Genomic DNA, 19752 nt, shown 5'->3' with positions numbered 1-19752 from the left:
GCCGTAAAGCGGGGCCCTGCTGTACTCCCTCCATAACATTTTTACCCACTTTAGCATTGAAATCCCCAACCACCATTACTCTCACACTTCATTCAAAACTCCCCACGCATTCACTCAACATTTCCCAAAATCTCTCTCTCTCCTCTACACTTCTCTCTTCTCCAGGTGCATACACGCTTACTATAACCCACTTTTCACATCCAATCTTTATTTTACTCCACATAATCCTAGAATTTATACATTTGTAGTCCCTCTTTTCCTGCCATAGCTTATCCTTCAACATTATTGCTACTCCTCCTTTAGCTCTAACTATTTGAAACCCCTGACCTAATCCCATTTATTCCACTCCACTGAAACTCTCCCACCCCCTTCAGCTTTGTTTCACTTAAAGCCAGGACATCCGTTTCTTCTCATTCATAACATCCACAATCATCTCTTTTTTATCATTTTTATCTTTTTTATCATTATTATTATTATTATTATTATTATTATTATTATTATTATTATTACAGAATACGTGTTGTTAATAGGGCATGTTATATCCATATTGTTATGTCCATGATGAACATCATTTACCCGATATTGACACATTAATGTTCAATAAAAAACACCATTGACTACATTTGTACATTACTGGTTAAGATATTTACATACTTAAATTGAAATGTTAATTAAAATGTTATTTTGACTACTGTTTGCAGATCTTGTGATGAGCTAAATTTCAGCAACATTGTCATCTTGGGCAATACGTTATACAAGAAACAGCTAGACAAGCTTTCCTCCACTGATGTGAGTATGTGAATTATAGGTGCTGTATTTATTATTGCAGCATGTTGCATTGGATCATGCTTGGTAAACGGCATCTATTTATTATACATGGTATAATACCAATTTTTTAGGAATTTGTACAAACTTAACACTTTTCTTTTTTCCTTACACTGTGAAGATTTATCTTGCATAACAACCAGAAACGTATAAAAATTTTGCCTATCATTTTGCCTGTTACATGTCCTCATATTACTGGTATCCAGTACAGCTTGCTAAGGAGTCTTTAAGCTTGTTTTGCTTTCACTCAGTGAAGTGAGGTACATTTGACCAATTTTACACCAAATTAAAAAAATAGCAATTTAAAAATAATTCAAAATAAGCAGTGTATACATTCCTGGCACCAAAACTTTACCTCTGTTCATTAATTACATCCCAAGGCCTATCCTATATTGCACTTGCCTTCCATTTTGAACTCTTATTCGCAAAAAAAAATAAATTTACTATATTTCTCGGATAATAAAATACAACCAGGAATGATTGGTTATGGTTTACAGTTTCCCAATAAATGAGTCAGACCTGTTAAGCTACTTCGTCCTGAAATCAATCAAAATTATTTCCATTTCATTGGTATGTCTTTACCAAAACTATTATCCAGAGGGCTGAGGAGGGGTTATTGAGATGGTTTGGGCATGTGGAGAGGATGGAATGAAATAGAATGACTTGGAGAGTGTATAAATCTGTAGTGGAGGGAAAGTGGGGTAGGGGTCAACCTAGGAAAGGTTGGAGGGACGGGGGTAAAGGAGGTTTTGTGTGCGAGGGGCTTGGACTTCCAGCAAGCATGCATGTGCATGTTAGATAGGAGCAAATGGAGACAAATGGTTTTTAGGACTTGACGTGCTGTTGGAATGTAAGCAAGGTAACATTTACGAAGGGATTCAGGGAAACTGGCAGGCCAGACTTGATTCCTGGAGATGGGAAGTACATTGGAACCTCGGCTTAAGAGTGCCCCACAACACGAGTTTTTCAAGATACGAGCAGTAGCTCAGTCGCTTTTTTGTTTCTGGATATGAGAAAAAATTCAGGGTGCAAGCTTCCCCCTCAAACAACTTTTTTTTAGACCTCCAGATCTTACAAAAGTAAAAGTGAATATATAATTGTAGTTCATTGTCATGATGTATTGTTGTTTTTACTGCTTAAGACTATAACTGCAACAGAAATAATAGTATTTCTTACCTTAAATTGTGGGTGCTGGTGTTTGTCGATGATTGTGAAGAGAGTTGAGAGTTATGCTGTGGCCCTACTGGGCTGAGGTGGATGGTGGAGGATCTGTTACTGAAGTTGATGGTTGTACCGGGGTGTGCATAAATTCTGTAGTGGATTTCTGTTCTATTTTACCCTGCAGTACATTATACAACTGATGGTAAGGCATCAGCTGCTCTAGACACTGTTTCTGGGTCCTCTTCAGTGAAAAAGTCTCACTTTGTCATTCAGTCACTCGAGTCATTCAGTCAGTCAGTCAGTCGAGTCATTCAGTCAGTCAGTTGAGTCATTCAGTAAGTCAGTCGAGTCAGCGAGGTCAGTCAGCGAGGTCAGTCAGCGAGGTCAAAATACAATTCACAAACACAGTTAGCTTGTAGGAGAGAAGTGGAACTGAACAAGTAAGTTGGGATTGTGGTGCTGGGAGTTTCGGGGGATGGCAGGAGGGAGGTCTTCCCCGCTGACCCACAAGAAGGCGGCCACTTGAAGTAGGGAATGGCTGCCACCACTTGTCACATAATGACATATTTTATTCATTCCAGAGTATATATCAGGTTTCTATATTGTTTATTTTGTCATATTAGATTAATTGTGATAGATAGATAAGCCGTAGAGTTGATATTAGCATCATATTCCTGCCTCCTGAGAGCAGGAATTCCACTGGAATGGATTAATGGCATTTCAGTTAATTTAAATGAGGAAAATTGACTCAACATACAAGCAGATCGGGATGCAAGCGAGGTCACAAACTGTAGTGTCAGCATGCCTCTGGCAAGACAGTGACGGAGTGAATGACGATGAGAGTTTTTCTTTTTCGGGCCACCCTGCCTCGGTGGGTGTTACGAACATAGTCAGTTGGTCCCTGGGTTATAGTGCTTTTTGTAAGAAAATAAACTTAGTACGTCTAGAGGTCTTCACTCGGAGAGGAAAAGGAATTTTCTTTGTTTCTATTTAATTTATTAATAATCATAATAATCACTTAAATCCACCTTCTCATATTTTGCCCTATGAGTAGAATACTTTTACCATTTCTCATTAAAACATCACAGTACTAGATCAAGTATTTACAAATGGCTCTGAGTGAGTCACGAAATATTAGTATATGTACATGCACAGGCGTTGCCTAAAAACTCGAACACATTAATAGATTTCTTATACAGTGGACCCCCGGTTAACGATTTTAATCCGTGCAAGAGGGGTAATTGTTATGCGAAATAATCGCTATGTGAATGAATTTTCCCCATAAGAAATAATGGAAATCAAATTAATCCGTGCAAGACACCCAAAAGTATGAAACAAAAAATTTTACCACATGAAATATACATTTTCCCACACACAAAGAGAAGGATACATGCACAATAGTAGAGTAGTACATGCACAGTATATATTGTGCATGTACTAGTCTACTAAATGAAGAATAAATGACACTTACCTTTATTGAAGATGCAGCAATGACTGATGAGACACTGTGTCCTGGGAGTGCCTTTTCCTCCTGAGTACTGTAGGTCCTGTTTGGCATTTTCTTCCAGAACAGGCCTTATCACACTGTGTATGCCACTACGATTCTTAAATCTCTCAAACCAACCTTTGCTGGCTTTAAATTCACCAATATGAGCACTAGTTCCAGGCATTTTTCCCTGTTCACCTGGGTGTTAGTCGACTTGTGTGGGTTGCATCCTGGGAGACAAGATTAAGGACCCCAATGGAAATAAGTTAGACAGTCTTCGATGACACTGACTTTTTTGGGTTATCCTGGGTGGCAAATCCTCTGGGGTTAATTGTTTCTTGGTATTCTCAATAAGCCACACCAACAACGGTGCTACAGCAGCAGCAGCAGCTGACAGTGCAGCAGCAGCAGCAGCTGTACCACCAATAGTAGCGATGGTTGATTGGGGTTTATTATACAACCTGGCCAGCTCGGAGACATGCACTCCACTTTCATACTTATCAATGATCTTTTTCTTCATCTCTATTGTAATTCTCACCCTTATTGCTGTAGGGTTGGCACTAGAAGCTTTCTTGGGGCCCATGGTCACTTATTTTCCAGAAAAAGCACCGAAAACACTGTAATAATACGAAATATTCCGATTGTATGCTTGGATGTTACCGCGGAGGCTGGCTGGTAAACAATGCCACCGGCGGAACATGTGAGCGTGGCTCAGGCCGCGTCTCGGACGAAAATCGGTAAGCGGGTTTTTAAGCGGTATGTGAGGCAAAATTTTTGCGATTAAAGTAAGCGGTATGCGAAATCGCTATGTGATGCCATCGTTATGCGGGGGTCCACTGTAATAGGATTCACTTTACAATAAGCCCTCTTACACTACAGAGGCTTGCTCACTTAGCTTCACTTTCTCTAAGAGCTTCTTAACCGCCTTCTCCAACCGAGATAAGTCTTAGCAATGAGTTCCTGAAAATTCCTGGGATTTTCTAGGGAGGCGAATAGTGGTTTTAGAGGTGGATACTTCCCTAGACCCTTTCTGGTCCAGAGGAAGGTATGAACTTAACTCAGAGAGGCTTTACCAGCCCACTTCGACTGAGTCGGAGCAGGGGTTGAGCAGCTCAAATCACCTACTGGTGCTTGGCCAGGTCGCACCAGCAGTTGACACTAATCAAACAACCTACCTATGTACAAAGCTAAGTAATACGACCAGATAATATTATGAAGTCTAGTAAATCCATTTTAGCTACTAATGGAATTACTCCTGAATATAATATTAAGTGAAATAGCAAAAATAACATGTAAAAGAATACCATTGTGATAATAACAAGTAGAAATAGTCTACTTAAAATGAACAAAAAGGTGTAACAGTGGGTTACGGCCAATGTTTTAATAAAAAATATATAATAAAATAGTATCTTTTCCAGTCCATCAAATGACATCAAGAACAGCCAATAAAACCACAAAAACCATCCAAAAGCGCACCTCATATTCGCTATTTTAAACTATTATACACACGATCAGAGTTTTATTTTTCCCATCATGTACCGTGGTGGGCAGAATTTTTTTTTTTTTTATACTGTCCACAGCTGTATAGTCCTTGTGGCTTAGCGCTTCTTTTTGATTATAATAATATACTGTCCACAATCACTACACACATCCATCCTTTCATCTCTAGGCCAAAATTTACCACTCACAGCTTATCTGAGCTGAGCTTACGACATAGACAACTTTAGGGACTCTGACCTCAGTGGCGTAGTGTTATGTGATGGCTGTTGAAAGGGTTAAAGTTCTCACCAGTTTAAAGATGTTGCTAACATTATGCAATCAATGTTGGCTACTTCATGATTAATAGTTTTCCCCTATCCCTTCCTTCCCCAGCATGGATAATTGCTGCTGATTGAAAGTTGGTATGTGTTTCTTGCTTTTATTGTTTACTACAAGAGGTTTTTGTTTGTTCATTGCTTTGCTTACTACTTGCTTTATCCTTATCTTTCTTGCACATGATATACGTATATGTTTTTATGGCTATGAGTGCTGAGTGACCTACATAGTCAGTGTTCCATAAATGTCACAAATGCTACCAGCCTGGATGAACAATATCTCCTCGGAATTTGCCTACATTCGGGGCTTAATTGGATCATTTTTAAATTGTATACCCTTCCGTGGATGGGGAAAAATGGAGTGCGTGAAGGCTGGTAAAGGACTAGTGATGCAAGTAATTAAGGCTACCATCCCTTCCCTTAAATTAAATATGATTACCTTACCTTCCCTTCCATTCCTGTATGAATTTAACATTTCTTCATGACTTAGTAATAATAATAATAATAATTAATAATAATAATAATAATATAATATTGTTTAATAAATAATTAATAATTAAAAATACGTAAATGATAAAATTATTTTTTATGTACATGTAACTATTTTAATTTTTTCAGGTAACTGTAATATTGGAGGAAAACCTGAGCTTCAAGAATGTCCCTGAAGTTGTGCAATATTATTGTAATGCCAGAACTAGAAATGCATTGTGGCTCTTACCCTTGGGCATCTATAGTCTTGTTGAGTTCTACAAGTGCAGTAATTGTGACTTGTACAAATGTTTGCAACCCATCACAAGAATTGCATATGAAATTGATCAACCCTCAGTTGAAGACATGAATGAGCACATAGATGATGTAATACTACACGTAAAGGCTTTGAGGGACTGTGTACAGAAGGAGTTGGGTGACAAGGGTATGGCTATGTTGGTTCCGCTAATACCAGCCGGAGTCGTCAGTGAAATGGCCTTTCCAGATCATGACATACTGCATCGTATAGTTTCCAAAAATTACGCTTTCTCTGCCTACTCAAGACACGTACATTTACTAAATATTCTCTACAATAATTTTTGTCGTTCTTGGTTCACTTCAATAATTGAGCCAATGGATAATAGGTTTTCCTCTGTGATGAAAAAATACATGAATATGAACCAGTCTAAAAATTTTGTGACAATGAACACAGATAAGAATTATGGATATATCTTTTATCCATGGCTAATTATGATGAAGGAGGTGATAAAATTGGCTCTGTTTATTCCCATGCCCAGCCAGTTTCTTGGGCCTATTCCTCAGTCAGACAGAGCATCATTGCCAGACAAAGTGGTGAAATCTGCCATGCCCAGCCAGGTTCTTGTACCTGTTTCAGAGTCCAGCAGTGCATCATTGAGAGACAAACCAGTGGAATCTGACATGCCCAACCAGGCTCTTGTACTTGAGTCAAACAGCGCATCATTGCCAGACAAACAAATAAAATCCCAAGTTGAAGTATTTTCTCTTTTCCAGCAAGTTGTAGTCCTTGGTGGCCAGTGTCTTTCCTCCAAGGTGATGGAATTAAGTAGACATTTACAAATACATTTTATCAAGGAATGCATAAGCCTCGATAATGCTGGCTTGGATACTATTCTTAGATACCAACAAAATTGGCCATCTGAGACCCTTTGGTTTATTATTACAGAGGTGGCTCAGATGGCTACATCTTCGAAGCCTTTAATCAAGTGTGTTATGGCCAAGTGTCAGAATCCATTAAGAAGCATCAGTCTTGAATGTGTTTCAGTTTCTGGTGATAAGAGCACTGCCACAAATAGTATTGCTGAAGAAGCAATTAGTCATGCTCTGGAGTTTGTCTGTGCTGCAACAGAGCATTTAGGAGATAACTCTGCAATATTCTTGGCTCCTGTCTCTCCGTCATCAGTGATACATAGGGATGATATTACTTTGTATCTCCATAACTCTGCACATGCAATCTCAGAGGCTGATTCTGATTTGCATGTTGTTACAGGCAAACGAAAAGATTGGGAGGACTGTAGTGACCATTTTAAGAACCAGTGGTTGTCAATGATAATCAGTAATTTGTCTGGATATACTGAACCAATAAAAATATTGAATGTGTATTTAGAGTCTAAAGAAAAAATGTTGCAGTTTATAAACAGTGAAAATAATTGCAAAGAAATCACATTGGCCCAGGAAGCCTGGGAAAAAGTCATCCAGGATTTATTAGTTTATTTTGTCAATGCAAAAATGGAGCAAAATGTTGGAGAGTCTTCAGGCAAATCTACTGCTTTGCAAGATGACTCAGGTAGGGTGGAGATATGTGTATTTGTCTGTTAAATGAGGGTTGACATTCATTGTGTATTATAATTAGAGGTGGGCCCTGTGTATACAACACCTATTTTTGGTTTTCCATGTTTTTGTTGGCTTTCAGTTGAGCCATTGTTCATTATGTTCAGTGATTTTAATGCTGTGCCACCATTATCACCATTTTTATACAACAGTTGCATAAGGGAAGGACAACTGGTGCTATATTTAGAGCTGTATGGATGGGGCCCTCCTCACACCTCTTTTCAGTATTCCTTGTTTTCGTTGGCTTTCAACTGATCCATTGTTCCACCTTCCGGCAAAAATCGCCAGTGGGTGAAACAATGAACAGTGACTCAGTTTGAAGCCAACAAAAATATGGAATACTGAAAAGATGTTATATATGTAGGACCCTCTTGTATTGAAAACTAAGTGGAAGCAATTTTAAAGACTATTAAATATGGCTTCAGAACACAACATAATTTTTAAATGCCTTCAATTTGTGACATCAGTGATTCACTCTTTAACATCTTTTATTCTGAATTTAAACTTATTTTTGGGGATTCCTTCAGTGTGTCCAAATTATAAGCAATTTGCCATTATATACTTAACATTTTCATTCACATTCTTTTTGATATACGTACAGTAGACCGTCATTTAACTTAGTTACGTTTCTGAAAACACCATGTTAGGTAAAACTGTGTTAGATGAACTGAAGAACTTGTGGGAAAAATAGGGTTACATTCCTGTGAGCCCCCCAAAAAACAAACTTATTTTTAGACCAACAGATCTTACAAAAATATAAGTGAATATGTAATTGTAGTTCATTGTCGTGATGTATTATGTTGTTTTCACTGCTTAAGATTACAAATGCAACAGAAATAATAGTGTTTCTTATCTTAAATTGTGGGTGCTGGTGTTTGTGGATGACTGTGGAGAGTTATGCTATGGTCCTACTGGGTTGAGGTGGATGGTAGAGGTTCTGGTACTAAAGTCAATGGTTGTACTCGAGTGTGCATAAATTCTGTAATAGATTTCTGTTCTATTTTACCCCACAGTACATTATACAACTGACAGTAAGGCATCAGCTGCTCTAGACACTGTTTCAGGGTCCTCTTCAGTGAAAAAATCTAACTTTAAGTCAGTCAGTTAATCAGTCAAGTCAGTAAGTCAGTCAGTCATCACACAAACTCATATTTACCTCATTCTTGTGTGCACAAAGTGAAGCTTCATTATGGCCACAGGCTCTCTCTTTTCTAATATATCTATTTTCTTTGTTAATTCTAAGACTTAAATGCTTATACCTTGCCTCTTTCAGCAACACTGGTATGCTTACTGGGTGCCATGATTGCTTGGCAAATACAAGATATGGTAATTAAAGATCATAACACAATTCACAAACACAGCTAGCGATAGCTTGTAGGAGAGAATGGAACTGGACACGCATTCACGAAGGCTGGGATGGTGGTGGTAGGAGTGTTGGGGGTGGCAGGGGATGGCGGGAGGTTTACCCCGCTGACCCACAACAAGGTGGCAGCTTGAGCTGGGGAAATTTTTTCTGTGCCCACAAACGGAACCGTGTATAGTTAATTTTACGAAGTGTTGCATAAATTTGTGCCGCAATTTTTCGATCGTGCTATAATCAAATTGTGCCAAATAAACTTGTGTTAAATGACTGTCTACTGTACTGTGTGGAATAATTTACAAACAATCCACATTTGAGAAACCTTAGACAACAATTGTCTGTCATGGACCATTGAGTCACAGCTAGGTGAGAAAAAAAATTATAGAGTACACCAGAGAACAGGTTTGAAAGTAGGAGGGAAAAAAAAGTACAGTAGGGAAAGTAATACACCTACCATCCGACATACGACCATTCGACTTACAACCGTGTTTTCTATGCCAAATTTCTGAGAAATAACTGTTTGTGTTGTACACAGCGTTTATCCTAAACCTTACAGTATAAAATACAGTACTAACAGCAGAAAAAAGTAAAGTAAAAAATGAAATACCAAAATAAAACAATAAAATAGTCATTACAAAAATGTGATGTTGATGTTCAGTAGTAAGGTTCGACTTGCGTCCATTCCGACTTGCAACCAGTTTGTCGGAACCGAACTCGGTCGTAAGTCGGATGATACCTGTAGTGGTAAAAATGGTAGTGATAGTAGTAGTAGTAGTAGTAGAATACAGTTAGTAAAAGGTCTCACTTTTTCTATGGGGCTGTCCTCAATCTTTTGCCATAATCTTTTTTTTTTTTTTTTTTTTTTTACCCCTTGGACATGTGTCAGAGGGGGAGTTACTTCCACCTCCTCCATCCCCCGAGATGTAATTTACCTTTACTACTGCTCCTGCATCCTCTGCTGCCTTTCCTTTTCCCTACCTCTCTTCATGCCTTCTCTTTTTCTTACTTGGGACTTTACAGTGGTCCAGAACAGAGCAAAATATATTTTCCTCTTTGGTTATTTGTGATATAAATGTAAGCAGCACTGTGGATAATAAAGGTATGCTTAACGTATCACTACGGTCAAAAATACTTTAACGTGTTATTCTAACCATACCACGGGTGGGGCTTGAACCTGTGGTATTGTTTGTTTGCAATCGTGTCACTACGATTTCATGAGTTGTGTATTAGTCTGGAGTGACATCTAAACTGTTGTATCTGAGTGCCTCTGCAAAGGCAGTGATTGTGTGAATGATGGTGCATGTGTTGAATGAGGATGAAAGTTTTTTCTTTCTTTTTGGGTATTTCTTTTTGGGTCACTTTGCCTCAGTGGGAGATGGTTGACTTCTTAAAAAAAAAAAAAAAATATATAAATAAGGAAGTTTAGGGAGACATCCTGGGAAAGGCTGGAGAAGGGTGCAGTGGTGGTTTTAGAGTGGTGGGGGCTTGAGCATTCAACAAAGATGTCTGTGCGTTAGATCAGAGAAAGTGGAGATAAAGAGCTTGTGGGCTTTGACGTGCTACTGGGATGTCACCTAAGTAATGTACTGAAATTAGCCTTATTTTGCAGGTATCAAATTGGGATCATCATCAGTAACTGAAGATAAAAAGAAGATAGTTTTACAGACCAAATGTGAAGTTTGTGGGTGTAGTACAGGCAAAGTAACAGAGACCTCCATTGATGTCCCGGCTGTTCATATGTTAAGCAAAACTTTACCTTCAACCAGCTCTCCAGCCATAGCACCGGCTGGACCACCAGCCATGGCAACAGTTGGACCCCCACTCCCTGCACCAGTTGGACCCCCAGCCATGGCACCAGCGGGACCTACAGCCACAGTGCCAGCTGGACCCCCAGCCAAGTCATCAGCTGGCCTCACAGTCAAGTCGTCGGCTGGCCCCCCAGCCAAGTTGTCGGCTGACCCCCCAGCCAAGTCGTCGGCTGGTCCCCCAGTCAAGTCGTCGGCTGACCCCCCAGCTAAGTCATCGGCTGGCCTCCCAGCCAAGTCGTCGGCTGGCTCCGCAGCCAAGTTGTCGACTGGCTCCGCAGCCAAGTCGTCGGCTGGCCCCGCAGCCAAGTCATCGGCTGGCCCCGCAGCCAAGTCGTCGGCTGGCCCCGCAGCCAAGTCGTCGGCTGGCCCCGCAGCCAAGTCGTCGGCTGGCCCCGCAGCCAAGTCGTCGGCTGGCCCCGCAGCCAAGTCGTCGGCTGGCCCCGCAGCCAAGTCGCCTGCTGGCCCCGCAGCCAAGTCGTCGGCTGGCCCAGCAGCCAAGTCGTCGGCTGGCCCCGCAGCCAAGTCGTCGGCTGGCCCCACAGCCAAGTCGTCGGCTGGCCCCACAGCCAAGTCGTCGGCTGGCCCCTCAGCCAAGTCGCCGGCTGGCCCCGCAGCCAAGTCGCCGGCTGGCCCCGCAGCCAAGTCGTCGGCTGGCCCCGCAGCTAAGCCATCGGCTGGCCCCACAGCCAAGCCGTCGGCTGGTCCCGCAGCCAAGCCGTCGGCTGGCCCCGCAGCCAAGCCGTCGGCTGGCCCCGCAGCCAAGTCGTCGGCTGGCCCCGCAGCCAAGTCGTCGGCTGGCCCCGCAGCCAAGTCGTCGGCTGGCCCCGCAGCCAAGTCGTCGGCTGGCCCCGCAGCCAAGTCGTCGGCTGGCCCCGCAGCCAAGTCGTCGGCTGGCCCCGCAGCCAAGTCACCAGATCTTGCCATGCATCAAGCAAAATCTGCTGTGTCAGTAGAGCCTGTCAAGGAGGAAGCAGAACCTGCTGTAGAACCTCTTGAACACCTATCAGAGCATCAGAAATTTTCAAAAGCTACTGAGCAACCAGTAGAACCTGTTAAGAGGTCTATAGAACTTATTGAAAAACCAGCAGAAGCTGCTAAGAGATTAATAAAACCTACTTATAAACCTGCAGAGAGATTTGTAGAACCTATTGAACAGTCGATACATTCTAAGACACTGACAGACAATGCCCATCTGAAAGAATTTGCTATGAACCCTGAAGAACCTGGCAAGAAAGCAACAAAGTCTGAAAAGCCAATTCAGGCCAAACCATCCGAGTCCCCTAAATCAGTAGAACTTGATGAGCTGGTAGAATATTCGAGGCGACAAATAATGTCCTCCAAGCAACTGCTTGACAACAGCTATCAATTAGTCGAGACTGCCAAGGATGCTGCCAAGCTACCTGCCAAGCAGGATGCAGGACTACATGTCAAGAATGTAGCAACACCCATTAAACACTCGACAAATCTCAAAAAAATCTCAACGGGAGCTCCCATTAAGCAACCAGTGGATTGTGATATCAAGCAACCGTTGGAATTATCAGAGGGTCCGCTACCAGAATTACCTGTCAAGAAATTGTCCGATTCATCTGCTGAGCAAGTGTTAGAATCTAGTGCTAAACGACCACTGAAGAGATCTGCGCTAAATTTAGAATACTCTGAACAACAAATGGAATCCTCTGCCAGCAAGAAACCAAATAAATGGTCTCCTGAGCAGACATTAAATTCATTTGGGAATGATCTGCCAGAATCACCTGCCAAGGAATCTATAGAATCATATATTAAAGCATTGCCATTAACACCTGTTGAGAAATCTCAAGAAATATCTGTAAGGAATTCTCTAGAAACACCTGTCAAGAAACACACACAGTTATCTGTAAATAAATTATCAGTAACATCTGTCAAGGAATCATCAGTAACATTTGAAAAGAAGTCATCCAGCATTGATTGTGATGAAGCTTGTGGTGGAGACGAAGAGAGAGAGCTTCCTAGAGTAACACCGAGACAAGGTATACTTACACCAGATGCTGCCCCAGGCTTTGAAACTCTGGAGCATGATAAACTTTTGACAGCCTCAGTTCCACTAGATGTTCATGATGAATCTTCAAAAACACACAAAGTGGGGACTCAGGGTTACAACAGTGGGCAGCTTGAAGTTCCTCCCACCGATTGTGGGGTCGACAATGTAGTTGAATCTCCAACTCCAAGCAAGACACATTTATTGAAAGGTAAAACTCCTGCCATACAGGAACCAGTTGCTACACCATCAAGGGCTCCTATGTCTTCCACACTTCACAGTGCAGGCTTAATTCCAGCAATGTTTACCCCAAGGAGTATTAAATTAAGAGGACTGCAATCAGTAAGACGTAAGGTGGTGAAGAGGGTGACATTGTCACCTAAACAGCAACCAGACTCTACTACACAGAAATCAGAATCGGTAGAGTCAGAATCATCCGTCAAACCACCACTGGAATCAGCAAGCAAACATTCCTCTAAATCTTCCATCAAACCACCATCTGATTCATTTAGGAAACAATATCGTGAATTCTCAGAGAAACAACTCCCGGAATCCTCGGCTACATCTCAAAAGGATTCGTCAGTTATACCACTGTCAAAGCCCTTGTCTATACCGCTGCCAGATTCCCTGGCTATACCACTACCTGAGTCATCAATTGTACTGCAGCAGGAGTCCTCAGCTATACCACTTCCAGAGTCCTCGGCTATACCACTTCCGGAGCCCTCGGCTATACCTCTTCTGGAGCCCTCGGCTATACCTCTTCCGGAGCCCTTGGCTATACCTCTTCCGGAGCCCTTGGGTATACCTGTTTTAGATCCCTCGGCTATACCTCTTCCAGAACCCTCTGCTATATCTCTTCCAGAACCCTCGGCTATACCTCTTCCAGAACCCTCGGCTATACCTCTTCCAGAACCCTCGGCTATACCTCTTCCGGAGCCCTCGACTATCCCACTTCCGGAGTCCTCGGCTATACCTCTTCTGGAGCCTTCAGCTATACTGCTTTCTGAGTCCTCAGCTAAATGGCTCCCAGAGTCCTCAGCTAAATGGCTCCCAGAGTCCTCAGCTAAACAATGCCCAGAATCCCTTATTGAATATGTCACAATTTCTAGTGATGAGAGTACAAAGGCACCTACAAACACTGGTATGAAGCAAGGTGCTTCTAATCTAGATTTAAGTAATAAATTTCAGAATAGAGTGCATAGTAATTCTGGATCAGAAGAGAATGCTTGCTCTAATGACAGTAATGAGAAAGTGCAAAGTGATCTATCAAAAACTGACAAGATGAAGAAAGATTCATATGAATGTACAAATATAAAGAAGTATCCTTTTAAAGACGTGGTGGTGAGGGTGTTGAATGTATCGGACATTACCCCGTTGTCAGTTACCCTAAAGTTGTTTCAAGCATGCGGTGCAGCTGGCAGTGGAAAATTTGATGGAGGTGAGTTTTCAACAGTGATTTCTCTTATTATGCTAGTATTTGTTGTAGTTGTACATTTCTGTATTTAAATTTTAAACTTGAACAATTAATTATATTTAATAAACCTTTGATTAGCTGCAGTGAAGTAATGTAGGCTTGTCATAACACTATTGTAAAGTGCAACCAAAAAGTTATACATAATGTATCTTCATTTAACCTAGAAAGCTAGGGAAGCAAGTTCAACTTAGTAAACCCCAAGGAGCTTCCCATGATGTGGGGAATGGCTCTTGGCTTAAGGCACTGGACTTCCTGTCCCCTTCCTTGGATGAAATCTAAACCTGCTTTTCCTCATCCCCAACCACCTCTTTATTTTGACTCATTGATGGGGAAAATTTCCATTGTGAGAATCAGCTCCTAGGCTGAAGAAGAGATAATTGTACTGTTTTGGTCATGTTATCCTACTCGATGGGAATTGATTATGGGAGTGCTAAATGACTGGTGGTGTACAGGTGGAATACAGCCTTGACGACCGCCAGAGGTGGCCTCCAGGCATGGTTTCTGATGAGTGTTACTGTAGGTTGCCTGTGGTACTGGGAGTAGCCACCAAAGTCACACATCACGCACCAAAGGTGTGTGACTTGGTGTTTCTGGCCACCCACAACTGATGATGACATGACTGGTAATGGCTTTCCCAGAACAAGTGGAGTCTTAGGTGCAGGGGATGTTTGTACTAATGTTTTTGCCATATCACATAATTACTGCATTATTAATGGACCTTTTTTGTTCTTCAGATGAACTTCTCTTCAGGTTCCAGTCATTGAAGCAAGCTGCTGCTTGCGTGTCAGGGCTCAATAACTTTCGTTTTCTTGACAAAATTCTGAAAGTAAAGCTAGATGGTCATTATGGTTAGTATTCAACATGCTTTATAAAATCTAAAAAAAATGAACTAGGTAATTCTCTATATGCAGTTGCTATTTGTTTCAAAATTGCAGTTAAGTCAAGATTGTCGGGTGCTCTGTTGTAAGGAGGGCACTTTTGGTGTGCAGGTACCCCTTGAAATTACAACATAAGAAACAGATAGCTCATTTTATGACTCAACATGACGCACTTGTAACTGCTTCTCAGACTTAACAATGACATTATGAAGGTTACTACTCATTCTGATTTGTCGTCAAATGTACGGTGCTCATACGTGAATGTATTGATGTGTGTAGATGAGGGCAATGTGTGGTGTGAATATAATGCAGAGAATTCGTAGTTTGGAAGTTAGGAGGAGGTGCAGGATTACCAAAACTGTTGTCCAGAGGGCTGAGGAAGGGTTGTTGAGGTGGTTCGGACATGTAGAGAGAATGGAGCGAAACAGAGTGACTTCAAGAGTGTATCAGTCTGTAGTGGAAGGAAGGCGGGGTAGGGGTCGGCCTAGGAAAGGTTGGAGGGAAGGGGTAAAGGAGGTTTTATGTGCGAGGGGCTTGGACTTCCAGCAGGCGTGCGTGAGCGTGTTTGATAGGAGTGAATGGAGACAAATGGTTTTTAATACTTGACGTGCTGTTGGAGTGTGAGCAAAGTAACATTTATGAAGGGGTTCAGGGAAACCGGCAGGCCGGACTTGAGTCCTGGAGATGGGAAGTACAGTGTCTGCACTCTGAAGGAGGGGTGTTAATGTTGGAGTTTAAAAACTGTAGTGTAAAGCACCCTTCTGGCAAGACAGTGATGGAGTGAATGATGGTGAAAGTTTTTCTTTTTTGGGCCACCCTGCCTTGGTGGGAATCGACCAGTGTGATAATAAAAAATATTAATAGATGAGAGAGAGAGAGATATAGAGAGAGACAGAGACAGACATACATAGAGACAAAGACAGAGCGACAGAGACAGACAGGGAGACAGAAACACAGACATAGACAGAAACACAGACATAGAGACAGAGACATAGACGTAGAGAGAGACATACACAGACAGAGACAGACAGACAGACAGGGATACAGAGATAGAGATACAGACAGATAGAGAGAAAAATGCAGAGATAGAGGTAGAGACAGTAGACAGAGATAGAGATTGAGTGTGTGAGTGCGTGTGAGATGGAGTGCATGCGTGTTTTCGTGCATGCAAGACCAAGCTTAAAAAATAGATTTTAGATAGGACACAATAGGCATAGATCTTTTTCTGTATCAACAAATACAGTGGTACCTCGGGATACGAACCTAATTCGTTCCAGGAGGCTGTTAGAGTGCCGATACCGAACGAATTTGTTCCCATAAGGAATGATGTAAATTAAATTAATTTGTTTCAGACCCCTAAAAATGCACTTACAAGAGCACTTGCATTAATACACATATCAAATTGTTTGAGTTTTGAGCTGTTTGTATCCTGAGGTACCACTGTATTTATCAGTTAAAACATTAATTATGCCCAACAAAAGGAGGGGTTTGGAATATTGGCAGTTTGGAGGGATATGTTGTGTATCTTTATACGTATATGCTTCTAAACTGTTGTATTCTGAGCACCTCTGCAAAAGCAGTGATAATGTGCGAGTGTGGTGAAAGTGTTGAATGATGATGAAAGTATTTTCTTTTTGGGGATTTTCTTTCTTTTTTGGGTCACCCTGCCTCGGTGGGAGACGGCCGACTTGTTGAAAAAAAAAAAAAAAAATTGCTTCAAGTAACCATTTTTTTTTTTTTTTTTTAAATTTGTCTTTAGGTGTACATAAGTGCAACTACCAAGATGGGATGGCTTTGGAAAATAAAATAGAAGAAACTCTGAAGCATGAAGAGAAGGTCATGGTGAGCTATATCAAGGAGTGGATTGATAAAGGTAATTCAAAACTGTACTATTTTATATGGATGAACACTTGCTGTAATACACTAAATTTGCTGCTATGACATTTTTATTTCATGTTCTTATGGTGTATAATACCTATAAATTACCTTAATGTTGGTGTGATGCAGAAATACAGAGTAAGAAAATCAAATGAAATTCATGACAGTGCTAGTTTTATTTGAAATTTATTAAAAAAAAAATTATGGAATTATGACAGCAAATCATTTCTAAGTAACACTAAATGCAGTGACTCCTTGATTTAATGGGTTAATAGAAGGCTGCCCATTAAGGCTGATTGACTTGGTAAATCAGAATTATGAGATTGGTTTTTCACTATTGCAACAATAATGGACGATCATAGATTAATGAATTTTGCCCATCAAAATTTAAAATAAATTTACTCAGTAGATTTAAGACTGTTAAATGTAAAATCACTCTACCCAGAGGACCATACCAATAATGGACAATTTTGGATTTACAGTGGAACCTCAAATATCGAACTTTCTTCGTTCCAGATGGCTGTTTGAGTGCCGTTACCAAACGAATTTATTCCCATCAGGAATAATGTAAATTAGATTAGTTCATTTCAGACCCTCAAAAATACACTTATAAAAGCACTTGCAAAAATACACTTACATAATTGGTTGAGTTGGGAGCAGTTCGATATTTGAGGTTCCACTGTAGTATTGGATTTCGTCATTTGTTTCTGAATGCTCTCTCTCTTTTAAATCTGAAGTCTGTTAAATTGGGGTCCGTCAAATTGAGATTTTACTGCATAATTGAGTAATCCTAAGCAGTGTGTGATGGAACTTAACTTGCAGTTTGGAGTAAATAGTAACAAAACAAATAGTATTTGAGTAATCATTTCAGGTCAAATAATCATACATACTCACTACAGCCTTTCCTCACTTAGCGACGTACAGTACTTGTTTGTCAACACCTTGGACTTATGACAGGCTCTCTGACCAGTATGCATACCTATATAATGTATATTAGAGCTGATTTCCTCTATTATTTTTATTACAGTATACAGTACAGTAGGGTCCTGCTTTACAGCGTTTCGCCTTACGGCATTCCGATAATACAGCAATTTCAAATTATGACCAGAATTTGCTATACGGTGAGCGGTCTTTCAAATATGGCGCTCCCCACCCACTTTGTTTACATTCTTCGTGAGCACAACTCTCTATTATGTTTGGAAATTTTCCAAAATTTCAAGTGTTTTAAAGTTATTGCATATTTTATATGTACAGTGGACCCCCGCATAACGATGGCATCGCATAGCGATTTTTCCGCATAACGATTACTTTTATCGCAAAATTTTTGCCCCGCATACCGATTAAAAACCCGCATACCGATTTTCGTCCGAGACGCGTCCAATGTGCCCTCACATGTGCCGGCCGTCCCATTGTTTACCAGCCAGCCTCCGCGGTAACATCCAAGCATACACTCGGAATATTTCGTATTATTACAGTGTTTTCGGTGGTGTATCTGGAAAATAAGTGACCATGGGCCCCAAGAAAGCTTCTAGTGCCAACCCTGTGGTAAAAAGGGTGAGAATTAGTATGGAAATTAAGAAAGATTTTGAAGGGTTTGGGGCTAACCCTGAGAAGCCTATGCCAGTTGTGGAATCCATTGTGCCTACTTCAAAGATTAAGGAAATGTGTGCAGAGTGGTTTGAACTGCAAACCTTTATAGATGAAAATCACCCTGACACAGCTGTTGCAAGCCGTGCTGGTGACTATTTCAATGACAATGTTATGGCCCATTTTAGGAAAGTCTTGAAGAAACGGGAGGTACAGAGCTCTATGGACAGATTTGTTGTGCGACAGAGGTCCAGTGACTCTGAAGCTGGTCCTAGTGGCATTAAAAGAAGAAGGGAAGTAACCCCAGAAAAGGACTTGCTACCTCAAGTCCTAATGGAAGGGGATTCCCCTTCTAAACAGTAAGAAGATAATGCTCTCCCCTCCTCCCATCCCATCAATCATCACCAGATCTTCAATAAAAGTAAGTGTCATGTAATTGTGCATGCCTTTTTCAGTTTGTGTGTATTAAAATTAACATTTCATGTGGTAAAAAAAATTTTTTTTCATACTTTTGGGCGTCTTGCACGGATTAATTTTATTTCCATTATTTCTTATGGGGAAAATTAATTCGCATAACGATTATTTCGCATAACGATGAGCCCTCTTGCACGGATTAAAATCGTTAACCGGGGGTCCACTGTACTTTGATAATTATACTTATGTGCACCTGTACCTAAATATACTTATACACTGTGCTGGCTTGTAGGTACATTTTAAAATCACTAAGAGTCTTTCTACTTGACGCCATATAATCTCTTGGGTGCATTAAATGTCGTATATTACGTTATTATAGACATTTCCATTTATCCATCTATGATATTTTTTTCAAAATTATATAATAAACATGATACACCCACAGTATAAAAGTTGACAGAAATACAAAATTTGTTTTCCAAACGTTTGGTAGGAGAGTCGAAGAATTATGTTTTCTCTAGTCAATTCTCTAGAAATTTATTCCTTTCATATGCCTTCACTCTATCTATAGCTATTCATGACCCTTGTAGGTTTAGCATTTCTTTTTTATTATGATTATAATAATGATAACTTGTAATAATAATTTGTAATAACTTGTAATAATAATAACTTGTAATAATAATAACTTGTAATAATAATTGTCAGAGCATCATTCC

General features: G+C 40.6%; 1 protein-coding gene across 2 annotated transcripts in view; it reads left to right on the top strand.

Annotated features, from left to right (window-relative positions):
* LOC128685775 (pneumococcal serine-rich repeat protein) overlaps positions 1-19752 on the top strand; it is a 132086-nt gene that overhangs the window by 46359 nt on the left and 65975 nt on the right. For both annotated transcript variants that reach the window (XM_070087802.1, XM_070087803.1), the window contains 5 exons: positions 702-789; positions 5905-7579; positions 10593-14243; positions 15014-15127; positions 16917-17030. In XM_070087802.1, the coding sequence (XP_069943903.1) occupies positions 702-789; positions 5905-7579; positions 10593-14243; positions 15014-15127; positions 16917-17030 (5642 nt within the window). The remainder of the gene's footprint in view (positions 1-701; positions 790-5904; positions 7580-10592; positions 14244-15013; positions 15128-16916; positions 17031-19752) is intronic.

This window comes from Cherax quadricarinatus, chromosome 23 (assembly GCF_038502225.1).
Source record: "Cherax quadricarinatus isolate ZL_2023a chromosome 23, ASM3850222v1, whole genome shotgun sequence".
NCBI classification, from domain to species: domain Eukaryota; kingdom Metazoa; phylum Arthropoda; class Malacostraca; order Decapoda; family Parastacidae; genus Cherax; species Cherax quadricarinatus.
The sequence above is the reverse complement of the archived record's forward strand: the minus strand, read 5'-3'. Positions and strand labels throughout refer to the sequence as shown.